At 35.0% G+C, this 25,253-nt stretch overlaps 1 protein-coding gene across 1 annotated transcript; it reads left to right on the forward strand.

Annotated features, from left to right (window-relative positions):
- Positions 1-389: 389 nt before the first annotated feature.
- Positions 390-4,418, forward strand: LOC107475044 (NADPH-dependent aldo-keto reductase, chloroplastic). The gene is made up of 7 exons (XM_016094695.3): positions 390-608; positions 791-841; positions 1,146-1,222; positions 2,626-2,713; positions 3,002-3,277; positions 3,486-3,725; positions 4,141-4,418. The coding sequence occupies exons 1-7, from the start codon at positions 474-476 to the stop codon at positions 4,225-4,227; spliced, it is 954 nt and encodes a 317-aa protein (XP_015950181.1). The 5' UTR covers positions 390-473; the 3' UTR covers positions 4,228-4,418.
- The last annotated feature ends 20,835 nt before the right edge of the window (positions 4,419-25,253 follow it).

Genomic DNA, 25,253 nt, shown 5'->3' on the forward strand with positions numbered 1-25,253 from the left:
ATGGTTTGCGTGTGACTTTGTTGTATTGCATGTGTGAAACAAAAAGAGGGCGTTTGTGACTTTGTGCGACTCTTTGACAAGTTAAGCTGCCCGACGGACTTCCTCATGTTTGTCGCCCCTAAATAAAATATATTTTTTTTATCTTTGGCTAAATCTTTGGTGACATTTTAGCCGTCGTATATTCAATAGAATTATAAATTATAAATGGTTACATTTCCCGCCCAATTGACGTTTGCACTAACGTCAGCCTTTACTTTCCTTGGCCACGTGAAGAGGACTATGTCACTTCAAAACTCTCTCAAAACTTTCCACTTCACAATTTCTCCCTTCATTCATTTACTCTCTCATATATTTTTTCTATATAAATCCTCACATATAGCTGCTAGTTGATAACGGTTAAGTGTTAACCAACTAAGAATCAAACAAGCTTATTGTTCAGAAAGTTAGAAATAGTAGTAATAATAAAAAAAAAAATGGCAGAGGAAATTAGATTCTTTGAGCTGAACACAGGTGCCAAGATACCTTCTATTGGGTTTGGCACTTTTATTGGGTTAGGTCAGGATCAAAATCCTGGCGCCTTGGCCAAAGCAGTCACTAATGCGATTAAGGTATTATTATTATTATTTGTTAATTTTAATACATTGATAATATAAAATATTATATATATACAGTCAAATTATTGTGGTTATTATTGCCATGCTTTTCCTTAGATTTTAGTGTTATAATAAACTTTTGATTTGAAAGAGAGAACTTCAGAAATGTATGATTACTATTGTGTTTTTCATGCAAGGTTGGATACCGGCATATCGACTGTGCTTCAGCTTACCGCAATCAAGCAGAGGTAATGGTTAATGATTAGCCATTAATGATTAATTACTGAATCATTATAATATGATCCTACTACTTATTTATTTGCTTTATCAATCTATCCATCTGTGTTCTGTTTGTGGAACTTTCTCCCGTAGTGTTAAAACATGTGAATTAGGATGTTATTAGTAACATAAACAAGACATACTTTATCTTTAATGGGCTTGTATTATCTTAAAAGGCCTCCATTTCTAAAAGTGTACAATAACTTTTTATGTTTAAATTATATAGCACTTGACATCTTCGGTAAAACTTGGAATCTTGGTTTGCATGTGCAGATTGGTTTGGCTCTTAAGAAGCTATTTGATGAAGGTACTGTAAAACGTGAAGACTTATGGATAACCTCCAAATTATGGTATATACTTTATTCTAGAACTAGTAATTTTACTTGTAATATGTAAAGTTTTAAAAATAAATTGTATTTTAATATTTAATTTTTTATGTATAAAATTAAAAAAATAATAATATCTAACTTTCTTTTCATAAATATTAAAAATTTTATCAAATAAAAAAAAGAAATATTAGTTTCGTATTCTATTTTAGTGCCTCTTGCATAGTAAATACTTTATAGGTTAGCATTTTTTGTTAGAAGCGCTTTTCATATAGGGGCCTTCCAATTAATATACCAAAAAAAATTTGTGTTACGGTGACAAAATAAACAGTGGTATCTAAAAAAATAGTTTAAAAAGAGTAATATTTTGATAATAAATTTTAAAAATTGTAGCATATTTATTAAAAAACCAAGATAGATAGAGTGAATGAAGAAGGAAAAGTAAACTCTTTAATTTAAAAAAAATTATTTTAATTACAATGAAATAAAAAATTATGACATATTTTAGTTGTTAAATTAATAATATATAATATATTTTAGTTCAATTACAAAAAAAATGATATTATGTGACATATTTTGATTATTAGTAATTAGTAATAATATTAAGAAAAAATAAATAAGAGAGAAGAAAGAGAGATAGAAAAGGAAAAAGGAGAGATTATTTGATTTTGAAGGAAAAAATTTTAATTCAATTGAAATGAAAAAATGTTATGTGTACATTTTAATTCTAAAATTAACAAAATATAACAAATATAATGGATGTTATGATATTTTTCAAAGTTAGAAATACTCAAATTGATTCCTAACAAATTTGTATTTTTAGAAGTCTTCAAAAATTACTCATGTCATACAAATTGATTCTTCTATCATTTTCAATCAAATTTTTTATATACACATTGAATTTATGATGCACGGACACGACACAGAATACGGCGATACACGAATTTTAAAATTTTATAAGACATGGAGATACATATATATAAATAATAATATATACTATTTTTAAATTTATTTAAAGAATACATATTAAGAATAAAATTGTACACGTTAACACATCGATGGTATTTAAATGTGTCTAAGCGTGTTCTGTAAAAAAATTTTTTTATTAAGATACAGTTAGACATGCGTATCAAACAAATGTCAATAAGTATCATATCCAAAATATATCTGATATGCAAACATGACAAGTCAACAAAGTGTCTGTACTATATAGCATTGAATAAATAAATCCCTAATAAATTTTTTTATAAGACAATTAAATCCTAAAAAAATCCCTTTAAGACAGTTTTCTTCTTTTAAACCCACGGAAGACCAATCTATTTGACAAAATTAACCCTCCGTAACTTCTAGAGAATAAAAGTTATGATATAAAAATTCTTTTGAGGATCAATTTGAGAATTTAATAATGATTTCTTGGCTATACCCAGGTGTGCAGATCATGATCCGGAAGACGTACCAAAAGCGTTAGATAAAACCTTGCAAGAATTTCAACTCGACTATGTAGATCTTTATTTGGTATGTGTTAATTTTGTTCAGGATGTGGAAGATTAAGCACTCCTAAATCTTTTTTATTTTTAAGTAAGTTGAGCAATGCTACACAACAAATACATTTAAACTTTGAATTTTTTACAGAAATCATTGTTGGATCTTTTTTGACAATTGAATCAATGCTTGACATTCAAAATGATACCATTGCCACATCATTCTGGAAAATATAATTCCGGAAAAAAGAATTTTCTGGTTGTTGAGGGTGATCCATTAATCTTACTACTTTGATGAATTGAATTGAGTGGTTATGTATAGATTCACTGGCCGGTCAGCATGAAAAAGGGTCCAGTTGGAATCAAGCCTGAAAATCTTACAATACCAAACATTCCGAATACATGGAGGGCAATGGAGGCACTGTATGACTCTGGCAAGGCTAGAGCTATTGGAGTATGCAATTTCTCTTCAAAGAAGCTTCAAGATCTTTTGGATATAGCTCGCGTGCCTCCAGCTGTTAACCAAGTGGAGCTGCATCCGCAATGGCAGCAATCGAAATTGCACGAATTTTGCAACTCTAAAGGAATTCACTTATCTGTAAGTACACCAAGTAAAATTCAGAGAATATCTCAAATTTCATGTGTATGCATAGAGAAACTTATTTCAAAATCTTCATGGTTTAAGAAAGGAACAATTGTTCCTTTTTTTTGTCATTTTGTAGAAGAGTGAACTTCAAATGGTTATATATATCGTCAACCGTGATTCTAGATGCTAATTTCTTGTGATGACGAATGTTTTTTTTCAGGGATATTCTCCATTAGGGTCTGTATTACACAAGAATGACCTCCTTAAGAATCCTGCAATTAATCTGGTAGCAGAAAAGTTAGGGAAGACACCCGCGCAAGTGGCCCTTAGGTGGGGTCTGCAGGCGAGGCATAGTGTGTTACCTAAAAGTGCAAATAAGGAGAGGATCAAGAGTAATTTCGATGTCTTCGACTGGTCTATACCTGATGAGCTAATGGCCAAATTATCTGAAATCAAGCAGGCGAGTCACGAATTTAATCTAGTTTTATGTTTGGGTTGCTTCAACTAGTCCAAGACTCTTCCATAATGCTTTGATTTTCTTGGCCACTAATCGTGTGATTTGTTATTCTTTAGAGGGTATTTGACACATTATTTAATAAGATTACTAGAAATCTAGATTACCACTTTTTAAATTATTAAAAATGCAGATGGATAACCACAAACCAGACACCCACCTATGACCACTTAGAATCCTACCCAATAATGTTTGAGCAATTTATTGTTCCCACACATCTTTAACAAAAACAAACTAACAAAATCTACCTTAGTTTTTAATCTCTCTTAAGCACTTATTTCCTCTAACACTTGTTTATGAAGCCATAAATTCATTATCTTATGTGCAGCACAATAATAACAGTTGAATTTAACTCATGCAGGAGAGGCTTATTGATGGTAATGGATACTTTGTTCATGAAACTTATGGTGCCTATAGAACTCCAGAAGAACTCTGGGATGGTGAATAGAGAATTATATGTAATATTGTATTGGTTAAAAATTTCACTGTTATTTGATATTGTTGTAATTGGTGTAATTGATGAGAGTGTAGAAAAAAAAATCTAGCTTAGTTTTTTGTCCTTGTAATGTTTCCTTTCAAATTGGTTTCTATGCTTATTATATGTCATTCTATGCTTGAAATAAAAAGAAATCTAGCTTATATGTTGTTCTATGCTTGAAAATTGGTTTCTTATGTAAAACAAGTTTTAACATAACTCAGGGAAATGAACTGAAATGCATAATAGCAAGAGAAGCAATTTAAGAAAAATTCAAGAAGTGTTGTTTAAAATAGTAAACTATTACAAATAATATGATCAATGATTAAAATTATACTTAATAGGAAATTTATCTAAAAAATTTACCTATAATTCTACGGCCTTCCATTGAGAAAGAAGAGTATAAAAAATAAGTTGTTTCAACCTACTTTTCTATTAGTCATGAACACACATATATACATCATTTGATATGAAACTATATCAAATTTTTTCTATCTTAAAAGACATAATTTTCTATCCTAATAATAAATTTACACGAGAGTGCTTTTTGAGTACTGGATCTATACTTAATTATAGAAATATTATTGATATAATATTTCTATGTATATCTAAATTATCCATTAATACCCCTTCTTAAGGTGGAGCATGCAAGTCTTCAAAGCCCAACTTGACCAATATTTCCTCAAATTTTTTGGCACCAAGAGTTTTAGTAAAAAGGTCGGCCGACTAAGTGTGAGTGGGAACATAAGATGAAAGGAGGCGTTGGTGCACGATCTCAATCCGAACAAGATGACAGTCTACTTCAACACGTTTCGTGCGTTCATAAAAAACTGGATTTTTAGCAATGTGAAGAGCAGGTTGACTGTCGCAATAGAGACGAATGGGGACATGATGATGCACGTATAGAGATGAGAGTATATCTTTAATTCACTTTAATTCTTTTGTTGTTTCTAAGTTTTCCAAGATATTGGTGAGTTACCAAGCTGGATGAACCAACTTGTGATTGACTTGCGAGTGAGTGGACAACTAGCCCAATCAAAGTCACACTATCCATAGAGCTGCAAATCATCCTTTCGTGGAAGAAGAATTCCTTTAAATAGAGTACAACACTTAAAGCGTCTTGTCAGTGTTCGATGCGTGGATTTTGCATGAACTAGGATAACATGTTAACACTGTACGGTAGATTAGGCCGAGTAAAATACAAATAAATTAATCTTCCAACAAGCCAACGATATATGCTAGGATCGGATAAAAGGAACCTACAGCTGACCCCAATTGATGATTCTCTTCGCACGATGTTGCTACAGACGTAGCACCTAGAAGTCCTGCGATGATTATGTCCAAAACATATTTTCTTTGGCACAGAAAGATTCCAGTCAGAGATCTGGCAACCTCAACTCCCAAGAAGTATTTCAGTCGGCCTAAATCTTTCATGTGAAAACATGTGTGTAAGTATTCTTTGAAACTTTAAATTGTAGCACCACTATTTTCTGCAATTACAAGGTCATCAACATATACCAAAACTACCAATTGCACGCTATTATGACAAAGGCTAAACAAAGAATGATCCTTTGGAGATTGCTTAAAACCATATCGAAGGAGGGCAGATGAAAATTTTACAAACCAGCAACGTGGGGCCTGCCGCAGTCCGTAGAAAGATTTCTAAAGTTTACAGACCAGTCCTTATTGAGGCACCTGAAAACCAGGGGAAAGCTTCATATAAACATCCTCATCAAGTTCTTCATGAAGAAATGTATTGTGGACATCCATCTGGTGGAGTTCTCAATCATGGGCTGCTGCCACTGCAAGTGTTGTGCGAATTATTACCATCTTTATCACTGGGGAAAATATTTCATTATAATTCAAGCCTTTCACTTGATTATTTCCCAAAATTACCAGTCTTGCTTTGAATATCTTTATTGTCCCATCAGAATTGTATTTAATTTTGTAAACCCACTTACACCCATGTGCTTTCTTTCCTGAGAGAAGGGTTGTGAGCTTCCAAGTGTCATTGAGTTGAAACACACAAATTTATTGGGACATTGCTTCGCGCTAATTCTCATCTCTAACTGCTTGAAAGAAAAATAGAGGCTCCTGTTCTGTCTGGAGATAGGCAAGAAAATTGCGGTGTTGTTTGGAAAAAGAATTATAATTCACAAAATTTTGTATAGGATAAGACACACCTGAGAATTTTGATGGAGAGGGAGGTTGGTCTGTAGAACTTATTAGTATCGTGGCAGCAGAGACAAAATCGCGCAATGTGACTGAGGGTGTTTTTATACGGTGACCCCGACCAAGTGGAACGTCCATCATGACTAGTGGTAAATCAGAAGTCGGCGTTGTTTCTGCTGCACTTGGTTTCGATACATTGTCAGCGATGTACTCTTCAATCTCTTCATTGAGCTCATGTCCCCATTGTTTGTCAATAGGTGCTTCAATGAGGGAATTTTCAGCACAGTTATTTAAGTGTGGAGTACTAGGCCCAAGTATGGGTGTTGAACTTGGCCCATTGTCTGTGTCTTCTTCAACAATTATTTCTGTCACAAGAGATCTAATATCTTCAATCCTTGGTTCCAAAGCCTGATCCGCTTTAAAAGGGAACATATCTTCAACAAAATGGATGTCACGAGAGACAAAGAAAACTTCTTTTTCCAAGTCAAATAGTTTCCATCCTTTTTTCCCAAAAGGATACCCGATAAACACACATTTTTGGCTACGGCTGGCAAATTTATCCCCTCGTCTATTCTGATTTTGAGCATAACACAAAGAGCCAAAAACCCGTAAAATGCTCATAACTTGGAATTGTTCTATGGAAAATCTCATACGGAGTCTTGCCCTTCAGTACTGAGAATAGCATACGATTAATTAAATAGCCAGCAGTTAAGACACATTCTCCCCAAAACTGAATAGGAAGATTGCCTTGAAAATGTAATGATTTAGCAACATTGAGAATATGTCGATGTTTGCGCTCTACTCGTCCATTTTGTTGCGGTGTATTAACACATAACGATTGGTGAACAATGCCTTGTTATAGGAAGTATTGTTTTAAACACATGAATTCTGTTCTATTATCAGATCACATCATTTTAACATACTTGTTATATTGGCGTTCAACCAAAGTGAAAAAGTTTTTCAATGTGGTTGATGACTCAGCCTTTTCTTTCAACAAATATATCCAAACTGCTTGTGAACAATCATCCACAATAGTTAAGAAATACGAAACACCACACGAGGAGGGAGTTCTATAGAGTCCCCATAAGTCACAATGGATTAAATAAAAAATATTAGAAGCTTGATAGTCACTTAAAGGAAATTATCTCTTGTTTGTTTGGATTTTTCACAAATTTCACAAATCTCATTGGTTGTATATTTCTCACTTACATTGCAGAGTATTTGCACAATTTTAAATGATGGATACCCTAGTCTCTTATGCCAAAGTGCTAGTTGATTCTCTGTTCTGGCATGACAAGCTTGAATCTCGTGTGCCCTACAATACCAATAGAGCCCATCCTTCCGCTCACCCGCTCCAATCAGCGTCCTCAAAGTGCGGTCCTATATGACACAAAATTTATCAGTGAATTGTACTAGACAATGTTCTTCATCTATTAATTGAGAAACTGAGAGTAAGTTGCATTTTAATTGAGGTACATAGAGAACATTTTTCAATTCAAATCCTCCTTCAAGTATCATTGTTCCTTGCTTGCACGCTATCACCTGCTCTCCATCTAGTAAACCGACTGAACATCCGCGTATAATTTTCTTTTCACATAAATTTTTCAGGGTTCCCATCATGTGGTTGGAAGCTCCACTATCAATGATCCATAAATCAAAAATTCTTTTACCAGTCATTTTCTCAAAGTCATTTGATTTTTGCTTGCTGATCATAACTACCAATACTTTTCATTTCTCATTGGTCAATCCTGACATCTCACGTCTCGTATCTTCCTTCATTCCTTGGTCGATCACCCCACCATTCTGGATATCCTACAATCTAAAAGCATCTTTTAACATCATGCCCACTTTTGCTATAGTTAGAGCATATTGTTGATTTTTTACTAGGATCTCCTCATCCTTTCATTCGGTTCCTTGCCTGCATCGCGAGTCCCACAACGAACCCTTTCTCTTTTGATACCTTAGCCATCGTCTTTACTCTCTCCTCTTGGACTCGCATTGCGTACACACGATTCAGTGATGACAAAGGATCTGTTGCCAGAATAATTGACTGCACTGTTCCGTAACTCGCATTATATAGGCCCATCAAAAATTGGCGGACCCTCTCTTCTTCCTTTAGTTTCTCAAGTTGAAATCCAATTTCGCATTTACATCCACCACACGTGCATTTGGGAATTTACTCGCAATATGCTAATTCATACCACAGTACTTTCAATTTCTCATAATACGCCGTCATGGCCATTCCTTCCTGCTTGCATCTCGTCAAATATGACTTCAGTTGTTGTATTCGTGGTCCGTTCACAGGAGAAAATCTCTCTTTGATATCTTTCCACCGTGTCCGCGCGTTCTCAACATACGCAACTACAATCATAGATTAGACTGTCGACCAATCATCAAGATCAGATGTATTTTGTTCTGGTTCCGTAAGAGTTCCATCGATGAATTTCCATTTTCTCCGAGTCTGAAGTGATATTTTTACAGCTCTGGCCCATTCCTCATAATTTTCTCCATGCAGCTACACTTGTGTGATTACATTTCTTGGGTTGTCACTCGCATTGAGGTCATTTGGTGTGTAATTTTTCTTTGTTCCTTCTTGTGAAGCGTCTGGTATATTTACAGAGTTCTTTCCTGATTTTGCTGCCATAGTTGTGTAAGATGTGTCTAAAATGTTTTCCATAATAAAAAAGTATAATAAAAGTAAAGAGGTGAAAAAAGGAAAGCATTCAGACTCTAACTCTTTCTATCATAAACAGGATTTCATTATAAATGACAAATAACAATTACATTTAGCTCGAATAACCAAGGAACTTTATTCTACAACCTAATTCTATAATAAAGAGGATTTATAAAAATGCATTTAGTGATGCCAACCCAAAGATATAATATTGATAAAAATGGCCAATACTTGTGTTATTTGACTATGTCAAATTGTTAAAAATCAAAGCTTACAATAACGTGGAACAAGAGGCATGCCAATCAACAAACTTAATAAATTAATTGACGGCATAGTTTAACTAGAGAGAAAAATGTTACCTTGTTTTAAGAGTAAAGAATTAATTTGGTTCTGTCCATTTTTACGAAGAACAAAGTGATTTTTGTTCAAATAAAAGGGATACTTCGATCTTCAACCTTTTTATTTTGAGACAATACGATCTTTTTGTAAAAAAATTATAAAATAATAATAAAAATTAATTTTGTGAAAATTTTATTTGTATTTTCTGGGGGTTTTAAACCCCCACAAAAATCTTTTCAACAATATAACCAATTACTACCACTACTACCATTATCTTTTTCATCCTCATTATTATCACTCCTACCTCTATTATTTTTATTCTGTAACTATACTTTATCATCATCATTATCTCCTCTACCGTCATCATCACCAATACTAATATTATCAACATTAAAGTTCTCTTCTTTCATTTCTTAGTCGATGTTATTTTTTTCTTTAAAAGGTATTGTACTATAATTACTTTTTTTTGTGATATCATTTTTATCAATGATTTTTCTTCACTTAACCACTATTAATAAAGAAATTTTTCAAAAACAAAGTTATTAATAGTTTGTGGAAGTTTTAAATCCCCACAAAATACAAATAAAAACTCCCCCCCACAAAACTAATTTTTATTATTATTTAATGAATTTTTTAACAGAGGGACTGTATTGTCCCAAAATAAAAAAGTTGAAGGTCGTAGTGTCCCTTTTTTTTTGACAGGAATCACTTTGTCTTTCGCGAAAATGGACAAGGATCGGATTGGATATTTACTCTTGTTTTAAAGCTTCATAACTTCTCCTGAGATCATTTCACGAAGAAGCTTTTAGCCTTGCACCAATCCAAAGATCTTAAACTGAAATACATAAAAAAATCTTACTCACTTATAGAACTACTTCACAAGTTCATATAAATACACCTTCAAGATTACAATACAATAAGAACAAGAAAGTAAGATATCTTTATATTAGGATTCAAGAAATTGACAAAAAAAATTGTTTAAATCAAAAGGCAACAAATCTTATTTTAAAGCTTCATAACTCCTCTAGAAGTCATTTCACGAAAAAGCTTTTCTGCCTTACCATTTTCAATCCTTTCAAAAAGAGTTTATCTATTTTTTAAACCATAATCTTGCTTTTAGAGATGGATAAGAAGGTTGCTCCCTGACATAGTAAATAGATAATTATTAGAGCTCTTCTTAAAAGGAATGAAAATGGTAAAGCAAAAAAGCTTCTCCATGAAATGATTTCTAACAGAATTATGAAACTTTAAAACAAGGTATGTTGCGTTTTTCCATTGGAACAATTCTTTTGGTCAATTTATTGGACCTGATTATAAAGATATCTTAGTTTCTTGTTCTCACAGTATTGTAATCTTGAAGTAGTATTTATATTAACTTATAAAGTAGTTTTCATGTATTTCAGTTTAAGATATCTGGATTAGTGTGACTAGCTTTAATTTTGATGTTATAACTGAAGAGAGAGAGAGAGAAAAAAGAGAAAAAGAGGGACTTAGTGAGTCACGTGACTCACCCCCTCCCCAACCCCACTTATTTCTTCTTCTTCTTCTTCTCCATCTTCTCATCCCTTCTTCTTGAAATCATACACTATCATTAAATCTACTTCTTTCATTTTACTTCCTTCTCCTTCTCTTCTCTTCTCTTCTTTATTTTATTCATTCAAATTTCTTTTATCACAACCCTAAATCATGGAGTTTCAATCTATTTAGTGAAGAAAGTATTCAACTTTTGAGTTCCGATTATTATTGAGACTTCAAGGTAACTCTTTGACTCAATAATTAGCTATATCTCAAATTTTTAGCATCCATATACTTGTGGGTATAGCAAAATCCGAATTAGGGTTATTAGGGTTAGAAAATTTGGGGCTTTTGTCAAGGTGAGCAAGATTATGTTAATTGACAATATTAGTAGCTCACAAATATCATTATTGTCATATTTCTAGAGTTGTAGAATTATTGGACATCATTTGGTGGCTCGTTGATGCGCTCAGAGTTGCTTCCGGTTCTTTGGAATCAAGTTGTGAGTGGATATTATGTCTATAATTATTTTTAAATATATTATTATCAATATTTATGTTGAATCATTATTTTTGTAATTTGAAAATATTTGATTATTGTGATTTTTGAATTTTTGAAAATAAATATTGATTTTGAAACTTATAATGTTATAAAAATACACACGAGACGATATTTATATATTTTGTAAAGTAAACATGTTTTCTTATTTGACTTTATTGAATTTTAAATAAAAATTTTAGTATGCAATCTTATATATATTGGATTTGCTATGGAATTTAGTAGTATGTTATATGTATTAGAGATTTTTATAAGTGATTTGGTTTGGATTGGTTTGGGAGACTCTGACTAGAAAACCGTAGTTAACGGCGGTTATGACGTTAACCTAGATGCATCTGGCTCAGACCTCAGCTATCAGGGGCATTGCTAGCCTAACGTGTAGGCCACACGTTGGATCTGTTATACCGTACGGGCACACTAGAGGAAAGGGCTACCCTTAGAGGTGGGGCCACCCTAGGTATGTAATATTTGATTTGATTTGACTTCTGGAATGAGAACTCCCATTTTAGTTCATCCGCTTAACTACTTTTTGTTTGCATAATTAATTAATATGAATTTCTCATCTCTGAAAAGGAATATAATTTTTAAGGTAAACTCTGTATTGTCTCGTGTGGGTTATAGATGTAATGTTTGCTCACTGAATTGTAAAACTCACCCTATTATATTCCCATATTTTTCAGATACAGGAGTCATTCCAAGTTCCATTCCACCTGCCCCTCAGTAGATCTTAGTCATTTCGGTGAGCCCTTTTTCTTTCCAAGGGCTAAGTGATTATGTAATGGAACCTTTGATCAAAATTTAGATTATGTCAATGCTCCATATGTCACAGGCAGGATCCTCATGTAGGTTATGTTATTTTGGAATCTTGAACTGTATAGATAGTAATTATAAGTTGGTTATGTAAGACTTATGGATTTAAATATATACTCTAGTTATCAACTTGATATATATACATATATGAAATGCGTATTTTGGATATATGTGGTTGTGGATATAGTTGGAATATGCTGTTGTTGTTGTCTGTGAAAATGGATGTTTATTATTGATATAGGAAGTTAATATTTATGTTGGTAAGGTCCTAGAAACAGAGGAGATTATGTCCATTTTTCTAAAATTTGGTCGTTTGCCTTGTTGAGGGACTTGTCCCTTGAGCACCAGTCATGGTCAGGTTCGGGCCATGACAAAGTGGTATCAGAGCCTTAGGTTTTCCTGTGTAATATGGAGCAAGTGTTCTTTAGTAAGATCACAATTGTGCAAATGGAAGCCGACTCATTTTCACAAAGTGTGATGTTACTAGAGGCCTATAGGAAGTTGTCATCAATCCTTTGTTCTTATAATTCTTTTTGTCTGTCCTATTGTCTTTGAACTCCATATATATATATGTCGTTGGTGATCCAATCGCTTTACTTACTCAATAGATGGAAGATGCCACCTAAGAAAAGACGTGGTAGAGCTGTTGGTGCTCATGATACTGCTGAATCCAATAGGGCAGTTTCTCTGCCACTTGGAGCGCTTCGACAAAGGCCAAGGAGCCAAAGGATAGCTGATAGGCGCGAAGGAGAGATACCCTGCAAGAGAGTTTAAGAGAACCCCGCAGTAAGAGAGGCTCAATCGGACTAAGCAGCTGAATTGAGGGGAATGAATCAAACTCTTAATGCGATGTTACAGGTTCTAACAACTCCAAATAGGGGCGGAGCAGGAATTCCTAATATGCCAAATCCTCAGCCTCATAGGGTTCATCAATTGTTTGGGTATCAAGAGCCGCCAATTGAGAAGTATTTGAAGTTGAATTCGTCCACTTTCAATGGAGATTCATTGGATGAAGATCCACAACAATATCTAGAGGATGCAAAGAAAGCTATTCGAGCTCTCAAGTGCACCAAGGAATGGGCTGTTGAGTTAGTATCCTACAACTTGCGTGGTTCAGCAAGGTATTGGTATGAGTCTCTTCTTGAGAGCAAAGAAGCAGCTGGACTTCCTCCTCCCTCTTGGGAAGAGTTCACTAAAGAGTTTCTTGTTCGATTTTATCCAGCTAACAAGCAAGCAGAAGATGCAATTGCCTTTGAAAGATTAAGGCAAGAGAATATGATAGTAACTGAGTATGCTAAGGAGTTTACTAGACTTTCTAAGAGTGCTCCATACTTGGTAAATTCAGAAGAGATGAAAGTACGTCGAGTTTGCTAGCAAGCTTTCGTCCAAATTCAACAGCCTACACCACCAAACAACAATCACAAAGATAGTAATGACACCTAAGAATTGTACCAAGATAATCAATTAAAATATTCAGCAGATTTGTCTGATCATATGATTAACAAATATAAAATGATCAAAGAATATGAAACAACGACTACATATGAGGATTTCTGCATGGGTTTTAGTTGTATATAGGGTAATTAAATCCATACCTCTGGGCTTTCTAGATACTGCCCTTCAGACAAGAAATCTACAACTTCTGACTCAAGAAAATAGTTAGTGAACCTGCGCATTTTGTGAAATCTATCCTTCCAAGGAATAAACTCTATCATTTTGCAGACAATTACTGCAAGTTCATCAATCTTTATCCAGATTTGGCTATAGTCTTTCGGGCTCACAATCTCCATTGGCACCCTCTTTATCACCAGAGTACTCTTGTGCATTAGTATTGACTTTAATTTCAGCTTCAAATCCCTTGGAATTAGTCCCTTGCACTTCTTGAATAGAACTAGTTTCAGATTGCAAATCCTTGCTCTCATCAACATTAATCAACTCAGATTTCACACCTTCAACCTCATTCATCTTATCCCGATCTTCAGTATTGCTAACCTTTTCGATCGATTGAATGCTCTCTTCATTCTTATCCATTAAATCTTGATGTTCCATGGTTAAAAATTTAAAATGAACCTAAGATTTCCTCGTCAACAATGCAAAAATGAAAGTTTACCCAATAAAACATAAGCCCTGCGATATTGCCAGTTACCAGTCCATATTACTATATATACAAAAAATATTTAAAATACTAATAATCCGATTGTTCTAATTTTAGACGGCAGCAGAAAAATATAGTAAGATTAAGACTAAGAACTAGAGCAACAGTGAAGTATTCCAATTCCAATAGCAGAACACATCAAATAATCAGGATTGCGAGAATACAAACAAAACAAAACAAAAAATGGCTAAAATACCAAATACTACTACTACAACAACAACAACAACAACAACAACAACCCCCAGTCCACTATCATAAAATTCTAATTTCAAACCCTAAGATACACTGAAATTGACACTAAAAGTCTGAAAGAACTGGGTCGAAGGGAGCTCACCTGGGAAGTTGACACTGAAAGTTTGAAACAACTCAAGAGTAACAACTCAATCGATGGCATGAACATGTAAATAATTATTATTATGAATGAATTTTGTTGGGCATCAATCTAGCATCAACTAAATTAAGAACAAATAAAAAACAAAAAGTAATAATTTGAAGTTCCAATAATACTAAATTACTAATCAGAACAAGTAAAAAAAAACAAGTAACAAATCAGAAACTAAAATGGGCTTAACACCAAAACAAATGGGCTTCGAATTTGATGAAATCAAATGCAGAAATAACACTGAAAGTTCAACACAACATCGAAACTAAAATGGAATTAACACCAAAACAAACTGATAAATGAAACCAAGGTAGGTTAGCGTGTAAAACTGAAACAGAACCAGGGAAAAAGATTAGACCAGGGTAGTGGCACTGAACTTGAATTGGGGCAAGACAATAGAAATTCCAGGGTATTTGGGCGGTGACTGTGACGTTAACTATAACCACTACGGCGTAGCCACACAAGCAGAAGTCCTAACAACCTCCGCGGTGGTTTTGGCAGCGGCAACATCTCCCCCAATACTTCCAACAACAGCTTGCAACTCAGCGACGGTCATGGCAGCAGCGAAGGACCCACTTCATCCTCTTTCACTGTTCCCCTTTCTCTTGTGAAGAACTCTCAGCAATGGCAGAGTTTCTAAGGCGGCGTGGTAGCGTCAAACCCCAGTGGCAGCGAATAGGTGAGAAAATGGTAACGGGAACGCTTCCATCCCTCCCATCTGTCGCACTTCTCCCTTTCTCTGTGTCATTCATTATCTGTTTCAATCTCCCGACTCGGCAACGGCTCGGCAGGAACGGTGCGACGATGACGGCGATAGTCTGAGGCGACGGCTCCGTTCCTCGTGCTCTCTCTTTCTTCGGTGCAACACAGTGGCGCGGTGGCAGTGATGCCTGCCGGCGCTACCCTTCCTCTTCCCCGTCGTTCTCTTCCCGCGGCTCCCCTCCTTCCTTTCCCTTTCTTTCCTTCTTTCTTTTCAGTCTTTTTCCCTTTTGATTTTTTCTTCTGTTTGGGTTTCTAGAATAGAAGAAAGGGGAAGGGCAACAGTAGCTGGGAAAGGGAAAAAAAACATTAAAGTTGGGGTTTTGTTGTGTAAAAAAAAAATTAGGATTTGTATAAAAATATTAATAAGATAATAGGATTAAATAATAATTCAAATTAAAATTTAATATTAAATGATTATCTTTGAAATACCATTTTATTATCAATTTGAAATCTATTTTTGAATAAATACTAATTCAACAAAAATTGATGATAATTAAATTAATTCTCTTTCATTTATAAAATAAAGTTAAAAATCTATATATTAAAACTAAGGCATATAAAATACTCATTATTTTTTAATTATAAGGACTCAAAATAATTAGGAGTTTACTCAATTTTTATATAAAAATCTCTAAAATATAGTCTTAAATAAATATAATACATCATAAATAATTTATTAATAACTTATAAAAATTTAGGGGTCTTACACAAACTATCATTAATTTGACTTAAATATTTTTAGTAAAATAAAATTTTGAATATAAAATCTTAAATAAATATAATAAATCATAAATAATTTATTATGTTAATTTTTAAAAATTCAAAGTCTTACCTTTAGTCTGTTGAAAATTTTTGTAACTAATAAATAACTTGTTACAAAAATATTGTATTTTGTGACAAATTAATTTTTTGTTATAAAATATTTAGAGCTTTTGAAATAAATAGATATTTTGTTACAAAATATTTTGAATTTTTGCAACAATATAATCTTTTGTTACAAAACATTATAAGATTTTGTAACAAAACAACAATTCGATACGAAAGCCAACATAATTTGTAACAAAAGAAATCAAGTTGTTACAAAATATTGAATTGTTTTGTAACAAATTTTCTTATTGTTACAAAATATTCCTATTTTGTAACAATAACGAATTATTGTTACAAAAAAACTATAATTTGTAACAATTTTAAAGTTGATACAATTTTTTTGTTACAAATGTTCCATTTTCTTGTAGTGTATGTTATATGTATTAGAGATTTTTATAAGTGATTTGGTTTGGATTGGTTTGGGAGACTCTGACTAGAAAACCATAGTTAACGGCGGTTATGATGTTAACCTAGATGCATCTGGCTCAGACCTCAGCTAGTAGGAGCGTTGCTAGCCTAACGTGTAGGCCACACGTTGGATCTGCTATATCGTACGGGCACACTAGAGAAAAGGGCTACCCTTAGAGGTGGAGCTGCCCTAGGTGTGTAATATTTGATTTGATTTGACTTCTGGAATGAGAACTCCCATTTCAGTTCATCTGCTTAACTACTTATTTATTTGTTTGCATAATTAATTAATATGAATTTCTCATCTCTGAAAAGAAATATAATTTTCAAGGTAAACTCTGTATTGTCTCTTGTGGGTTATAGATGTAATGTTTACTCACTGAGTTGCAAAACTCACCCTATTATATTCCCATGTTTTTTAGATACAGGAGTCATTCCAAGTTCCATTCCATCTGCCCCTCAGTAGATCTTAGTCATTTCGGTGAGCCCTTTTTCTTTCCAAGGGCTAAGTAATTATGTAATGGAATCTTTGCTCAAAATTTAGATTATGTCAATGCTCCATATGTCACAGGCAGGATCCTCGTGTGGGTTATGTTATTTTGGAATCTTGAACTGTTTAGATAGTAATTATAAGTTGGTTATGTAAGACTTATGGATTTAACTATATACTCTAGTTATCAACTTGATATATATACATATATGAAATGCGTATTTTGGATATATGTGGTTGTGGATATAGTTGGAATATGCTGTTGTTGTTGTCTGTGAAAATGGATGTTTATTATTGATACAGGGAGTTAATATTTATGTTGGTAAGATCCTAGAAACAGAGGAGATTCTATTCGTTTTTCTAAAATTTGGTCGTTTGATTTGCTGAGGGACTTGCCCCTTGAGCGCCAGTCATGGCCAGGTTCGAGCCATGACATTTGATTTGCTAGTCATTGTTAATTTGTAGCCTAAAGTGCCTTGATTATTCTAATCCTAAATTGAATTGATTATTCTGCTTGCTCTTTCTTCTACTGTTTATCTATTTATTTATTTCGTTTAGTGTAGTGACTACTGGAATTGCTTTTGCTTTCTCAAAGGCACACATTTGCCATCTTAGAATTATCAATTGTGTATATATACTCTGATCATACGGTTTGTAATAGTTTGCGGTTCTACTAAGCACTTAGAATGATTTTTGTGGTGAAATATTTGGAAAACATTAAGAGTGTGTGTGGTTGGGGTAATTATAAATAATTCTTAGAAATTTTAAAATGGGAATATCATATTTTCATGTTTGGTTCAAAGTTTGAAAAGCTATTTCAGCAAGTTTAATTCCAGGAAATTAAAATACCATCATTTCAATTTCCACCTTCTCCTTGAGTATATTTGATTCTCATAAAAATAGAATCTTAGTAACAAAGTAATACTTGAACCACATATGCCCTAACGGTAGTTTGATACTAACTTCTAGTAACTGCCACAAAACAATTACTACTGTATTTGTTATGGGGAGGGTACAATACACCAGTTCAATCTTTCATCTTTTCTCAAGGAAAAAAGTTATATCAACGACTTTTTAAAGAATTATGTTCACAACTATACTTAAAGATAAAAAGAAATTAAGATGTATGCCTTCTGAGAATTACTAACGCACGAATTAACTTTAACTAAATCTAATTTCTAACTCGTGGCTAATAAAGATATTAGAGTTCATCAAATCACCTCTTCTCTCATTCATACCTTTTAGTTCTATTCCGAGAGTTACCTGAAGCAGTGATTTGAACCTGAACGTGAGGTCCAGATTCTTTCTAAGGCAACCTTCGACTTATGTTAGAGTTGAGGTGCCACCGTCCGAGTTCCTCATGAGAAGGTGGCGGTGGTACCTACAAGAAATTCCGATGCTTAAGTTACCAAGGGTTTTAAGCAGGTTTTTAGTAGATTAGTTTCTTGAATATACATGAGGGATGTTAGTGTATTTAACTATTTATAGTAGAATAGATAACTATCTTTTTTAATTTGGAGTAGTTTCACTTTTGTTGGTGAATAACTATTCCCTTTATCTTGGGAGTTTTTTGAGACCTACCTTCCAGATGAGGTAGAGATAATAGGAGATATTTAGAGGGGTAGTTACTTATTTAAATAAGTAGAATCGGATTACCTGTGTCGTGCCCGATCTCCAGGAGGTCAGGTGGAGGAAGAGGAGACCACCTTTCTTGGTGAACTTTAACTCCTTTTGGGCCTGACCTTATTTTTAGCCATGGTATGAATAGTGCACATACTTGAGTCCGAGCTTTTAGAAGGTCGGGCTCAAGCATTTGTACTTCCAGTTGCCTACGTTGGGTGTATTGTTTTTAGGAGATCGGACACTCGACGTGTTTTCAAAAAGTTTGAAACGTTTGAAACATTACATCCTTTGATACATGTCACATTTGTGGTTTCCTTGGGATCTGCGCACATTATTAATGAAGGGGTATGAAATGGAACTTTTGCCCCATTGTCTCAAAAATACCTTATTTTTCTTTTTTTCTCCATTGTTTGTTTTCAGACCCTTCTTTTTCTCCCTTCAAACTTCTTCATGCATCCATTCCCAGTTCAAGATTTCTTCACCTCGAAGCTTTATAGAATTTTGTTTGAATTTTGGAGAGGATCATTCGTACTTTTGCAATGTCGGCGTACCTCTTGTATTTGTTTCTTCAAGATTGGTTCCTTACCCCATTCTTTTCTATTTTATTTCAATTGCTCTAGGTAATACCTGTATTTGTTTCGAATGATGTTTTAAATGCTATTGGTGATGAAGAATTTACATTTTCTTTGAAATTGTCACTATGAACTTTGATGTAGCTGTGTTTGTCCCCAAATGGTGTTACTTTTATGTGCTTGGAAGTGATACCATTTCTGTATTTAAAAGTATGTTGTGGTATTTTATAGGAAAAAATTTTTTGAATTTGTACCTCTTCAAATTGTTGATGATAACCCAATTTCCTTGGATTGGTGTCCAAGTTGTCTTGTGACAATTTTTTGTTTGTTGCATTGTAGGTATAGCTTTTATGTCTCAATATGTTATTTGCAACATGTCAACCAAAGTTCCGATGGACCTGACTTGGGTAGATATAACTGTCCTTACTTTTATCCCTGCTATTGATAGAGACTATGCTGAATAATTTTGTAGGCATCATAAGTTGTGTGTGAATCGGGAGGATGAGAGGAATTATGAAATAGTTGTTGCTGATCCTGAATAGAGGCTATGCTTTCCCCGACTTGATAGGTCGGAACGCCCTTTTTTATATGTCTATGACTGCTTCTCTACTAAGCTAAATGTCAGCCTCCCTTTTTCCAATTTCGAAATTGATGTCCTCTGGACTTGTAATATTGCTCCTACCCAACTACATCCTAATTCTTAGAATTTTCTGAAAATATACTAGCTGTTGTGTCGAAAGCTTGATGTCTGACTTCTCTGAATGTCTTCTTTTATCTCTGTGTTCTTACTAAGACTTTTAGTTCTAATTCCAAAAAACAAGGTTGGGTCTCCTTTTGGGCTATCCAGGGGAGAAAAGTTTTTGCTATCTTTGATGAATCTTTCCACAATTTTAAGAATTATTTTTTCAAAATCCAAGCTGGTGAGAATATTCGACCTTTCTTCCTTGACGAGAACTAAGAACCCCGTTTTCCTTTGTATTGAGAGTAGAAACCTGTGATAGTTAAGTACGATGTGGATATTTAGATGAGCTCGAAGAGAGCGTAGTTGGCTTATTTCAGGAGTGCCGGGGCCGTGCTCCATATTTGGATACCAAGAAATTTTTAGTGAACCCCAGCCAACTGCAATCCGAGCTAGGTAGCCTTCCTTCTATTTTCGTTTAATGTGTCGTTACTCATGCTTTTCATGCCTAACTTTGTTTTGATTTCTCGATGTCGTGCAGAAAAGATGGCTCCTAAGTCGACCGCGATAAAAACACCATGGAGCGCGAGGAAGAATGCTACCGCTTGTAACCTGTAATTGCAAGAGACCGATGGGGTGGCCTTGCCTTCTAAGTCAGACTTAGGCGCCTTTCCCTTCTTGAAGATTACGCCCGATCCTAGTCCTCAGCTATATTCCTCCACCTCGGAGAAACAAGTATCTCGTTCTCCAAAACAAATAAAGCATCCACCTCCTTCAAATCCTGAACCTGCTTCCAAAAAGCGCAAGACGTCGAGCTCGGGCATCTATGACCATGGTTTTGTTGCCTTAGCCTGAAGTGATAAGCACATCCTTTCTAATAGAATTATAAGCATGGATGATGTTGCTATAGAGTCTCATCTCTAGGTCATAGCCCGAGGAGGGTTTCGGATGGATGGGCTTTGCACGACCTTGTTGACGGAGCTAAAAAAGACCCCTTAGGCGTCACCTAGAGCACTCTAGCTAATTTGCAAGCTGATGTGATATCTTTAAGGGAGATGAAGAAAGAGTTTGAGGCTGAGAAGGAGACTCTAATGTCTAATATCTCCAAAACCCAGAAAAAGGTTAAACAGTCTGAGGCAGCTTTGCCATGGCTAAGGGTTTAAAAAAGAAAGTTGAGGAGAGTTACACCAGGGTCTTCGAGGAAAGGCTTGTCTTGGTGGATGAGCTTTTTAAGGCAAGGACAACTACAAGAATTTGGAAGATAATGTTGCTGAGGGGATGGACGAGCTGGTAGAGAATCTGAAAGCTCAATTTCGAGTTCTTGCTCCTGAGGTTGACCTTTCCCTCATATCAACCGATAATATTGTGGTAGACGGGAAGATAGTCCTTGTTCCCGATGAGGACAAAGATACTCCTATGCCCGACCTTAAAGCGTTAGGACCTCAGTCTGAGAAAACTTCTCTGGGACTTACTTAAATGGATGATGAATCCACCCGATCCCTGCCTAAGGAATAGCCTTCTCCCTCTGATTTGGTCCCGTTCTCTTCCGCTCGGTCCGAGGATGTTATTACTGGCAAGGAGCTCCAGTATTTGTAATTTTTCTATGTGTATGGCCCGACTTGTGGGTTCTTTAAGAACAGTTTTTTGTAATAGCTTTGTAGTTTGAACTTTTTACTTAAAAAATTTACCATCACCTTTGGTAGGTGGTAGTTTATACAGAAATGTGGCTTTGTCGTTTTGTTACAATTTTAAGTGCTTCAGTTAAGTTATCTTGATAAACTTTTTGGAAAGATATCGGAGAGATAAGTCAACCCTTTCAGGGCTTATATATATTGTCTTTCCTTTGTGAGTTCCGACCTCCTGTAATTGGTACTTTCTTCAAGTTACTTTTACATTTTATTTTTTGAGCCTAACCCTTCATTTTGGGTCGGAACACGAGCTGTTTATAAAACTTCTTACATTAATTTGTACCTCATCGCTTCATCTTGCCGACCACTTTAGGTCGGAGAATGATTTTTGCAATTTTTTGAACTTAAACTAAATGTGTTTGTGTAGGAAACTTAAAGAAAAAGTGGATGTATCATAAATGAAAAATGAGTTACAGAAGTTTGTTACTAAGGATTTTTGTCTATCCTTAGCCCCTGTTATAATGTCTCGTTAAAACCCCCTTCAGAAAAAATTTTGTTCGAAAAAATCATGAAGTTGGAAAAAAAGCACACCATGGAACAAGGTGCGCTTCTTAACTGTAGTACTTCTTCAAGTTACATGCGTGCCACGACCTCGGAAACTCGTTTCTTTGTAAGTCGGACACTTTATAGTAACCCTTTTCTAAAACCTCGGTGACCTTGTAAGGCCCCTTCCTCTTCCTTTTGTGCTTGGATATTGACCACTTTATTATAAAATGTGACTCTAGGGGATTCTTCAGCGATCTTTACAAAGAAAGTCGGAAAGGTGACTTCCTTATTGTTGAATGAGGAGTTATCCAATTTGTCCACAAAACTTGAGGAAGCTCATCTGGCCATTAACGTTAGGATTTTTGCTAGTAAAGAATTTTATAAAAATATAGCGCGTTGTAAGTATAGATTCTAAACCAACAAAAAATTCCTTCGTACAAACATTTGGTTGTCACAAATAACAAACCCAATAAAAATAATTAACCGAAGTATTCAAACCTCAGGTCGTCTTCTCAAGGAATTGCAGGGAGGTGTATTTTATTATTGGTTATGGAAAATAGTGTTTTGGGTTTTGAAAAGGGTTTTTGAGCAGAAGAATTAGATTGCAAGATTTAATAAATTAATAACTAATAAAACTCTTGGCAAGGTATGAAATTAGAAGTCATATCCCAGTTATCCTTATCAATGGTGATGAGAATTATGTTTTTACTCCCACTTAGTTAACCCTTACTAAATAAAGGAAGGTCAAGTGGACTAATGGTGCACGAATTTGCAATCCGTACAACTAACCAGCAAGTGCAATGGGTCGTCCAAGTAATACCTTACGCGAGTAAGGGTCGATCCCACGGAGATTATTGGTTTGAAGCAAGCTATGTTTATTTTATTAATCTTAGTCAGGATGCCAATAAGGTTATTTGGATTTAATTGTAAGAAGTAAAAGTGTTGGAATAAGGAATTGTTACTTTATTAATGGAGAATATGTTGGAGTTTTGGAGATGCTTTGTCCTCTGAATTTCTGCAATGTAATATTCAACTCAATTGTTTGTAAAGTTCCATCCATGGCAAGCTGTATGTAGGGTGTCACCATTGTCAGTGGCTACTTCCCATCCTCTCAGTGAAAACGGTCCAGATGCTTTGTCACAGCACGACTAATCAGCTGTTGGTTCTCGATCATGTTGGAATAGGATCCATTGATCCTTTTGCGTTTGTCATCACGCCCTGCAATCGCGAGTTTGAAGCTCGTCACAGCCATTCAATCCTTGAATCCTACTCGGAATACCACAGACAAGGTTTAGACTTTCCGGATCCTCAAGAGTGGCCGCCATCAGTTCTAGCTTATACCGCGAAGATTCTGATTAAGGAAGCTAAGAGATGCTCATTCAATATGATGTAGAACGGAGGTGGTTGTCAGACACATGTTCATGGATTGAGGAAGGTGATGAGTGTCACAGATCATCACCTCCTTCACAATTAAGCGCGAATGAACATCTTAGATAGGAACACACACACGTTTGAATGAAATAGAAACAATTGCATTAATTCATTGAGACGCTGCAGAGCTCCTCACCCCCGACAATGGAGTTTAGAGACTCATGCCATCAAAGTGTATAAAATTCAGATCTGAAAATGTCATGAGGTGCAAAGTAAATCTCTAAAAGTTGTTTAAATAGTAAACTGGTAACCTAGGTTTACAGAAAATGAGTAAACTATGATAGATAGTGCAGAGATCCACTTCTGGGGCCCACTTGGTGTGTGCTGGGGCAGAGACTTAAGCTTCTCACGTGCATGGGGCTGTTTTGGGCGTTCAACGCCAGGTTATAACCTGTTTCTGGCGTTGAACTCCAGCTTGTAACCTGTTTCTGGCGCTGGACGCCAGACAGCAGCATGATACTGGCGTTGAACGCCAGTTTACGTCGTCTATCTTTGCGCAAAGTATAGACTATTATATATTGCTGGAAAGCCCTGGATGTCTACTTTCCAACGCCGTTGAGAGCGCACCAATTGGACTTCTGTAGCTCCAGAAAATCCATTTCGAGTGTAGGGAGGTCAGAATCCAACAGCATCAGCAGTCCTTTTTCAGCCTAACTCAGATTTTTGCTCAGCTCCCTCAATTTCAGCCAGGAAATACCTGAAATCACAGAAAAACACACAAACTCATAGTAAAGTCCAGAAATATGATTTTTGCCTAAAAACTAATAATATTAAACTAAAAACTAATTAAAACATGCTAAAATCTACATGAAATTACCCCCAAAAAGCGTATAAAATATCCGCTCATCACAACACCAAACTTAAACTGTTGCTTGTCCTCAAGCAACTAGATGAATAAAAGAGGATAAAAAGAAATCAAGAAGCAATAATATCTCAGAGTTTTAAGTGAAGCTCATATTCTAATTAGATGAGCGGGGCTAATAACTTTTTGCTTCCAAACAGTTTTGGCATCTCACTTTATCCTTTGAAATTCAGAATGATTGGCATCCATAGGAACTCAGAATTCAGATAGTATTATTTATTCTCCTAGTGTAGTATGTTGATTCTTGAACACAGTTACTTTATGAGTCTTGGCCGTGGCCCTAAGCACTTTGTTTTCCAGTATTACCACCGGATACATAAATGCCACAGACACATGACTGGGTGAACCTTTTCAGATTGTGACTCAGCTTTGCTAGAGTCCCCAATTAGAGGTGTCCAGAACTCTTAAGCACACTCTTTTTGCTTTGGATCATGACTTTAGCCACTCAGTCTCAAGTTTTTCACTTGGACCTGCATGCCACAAGCACATGGTTAGGGACAGCTTGGTTTAGCCGCTTAGGCCTGGA

This window comes from Arachis duranensis, chromosome 2, assembly GCF_000817695.3.
Source record: "Arachis duranensis cultivar V14167 chromosome 2, aradu.V14167.gnm2.J7QH, whole genome shotgun sequence".
Classification (NCBI taxonomy): Eukaryota; Viridiplantae; Streptophyta; class Magnoliopsida; order Fabales; family Fabaceae; genus Arachis; species Arachis duranensis.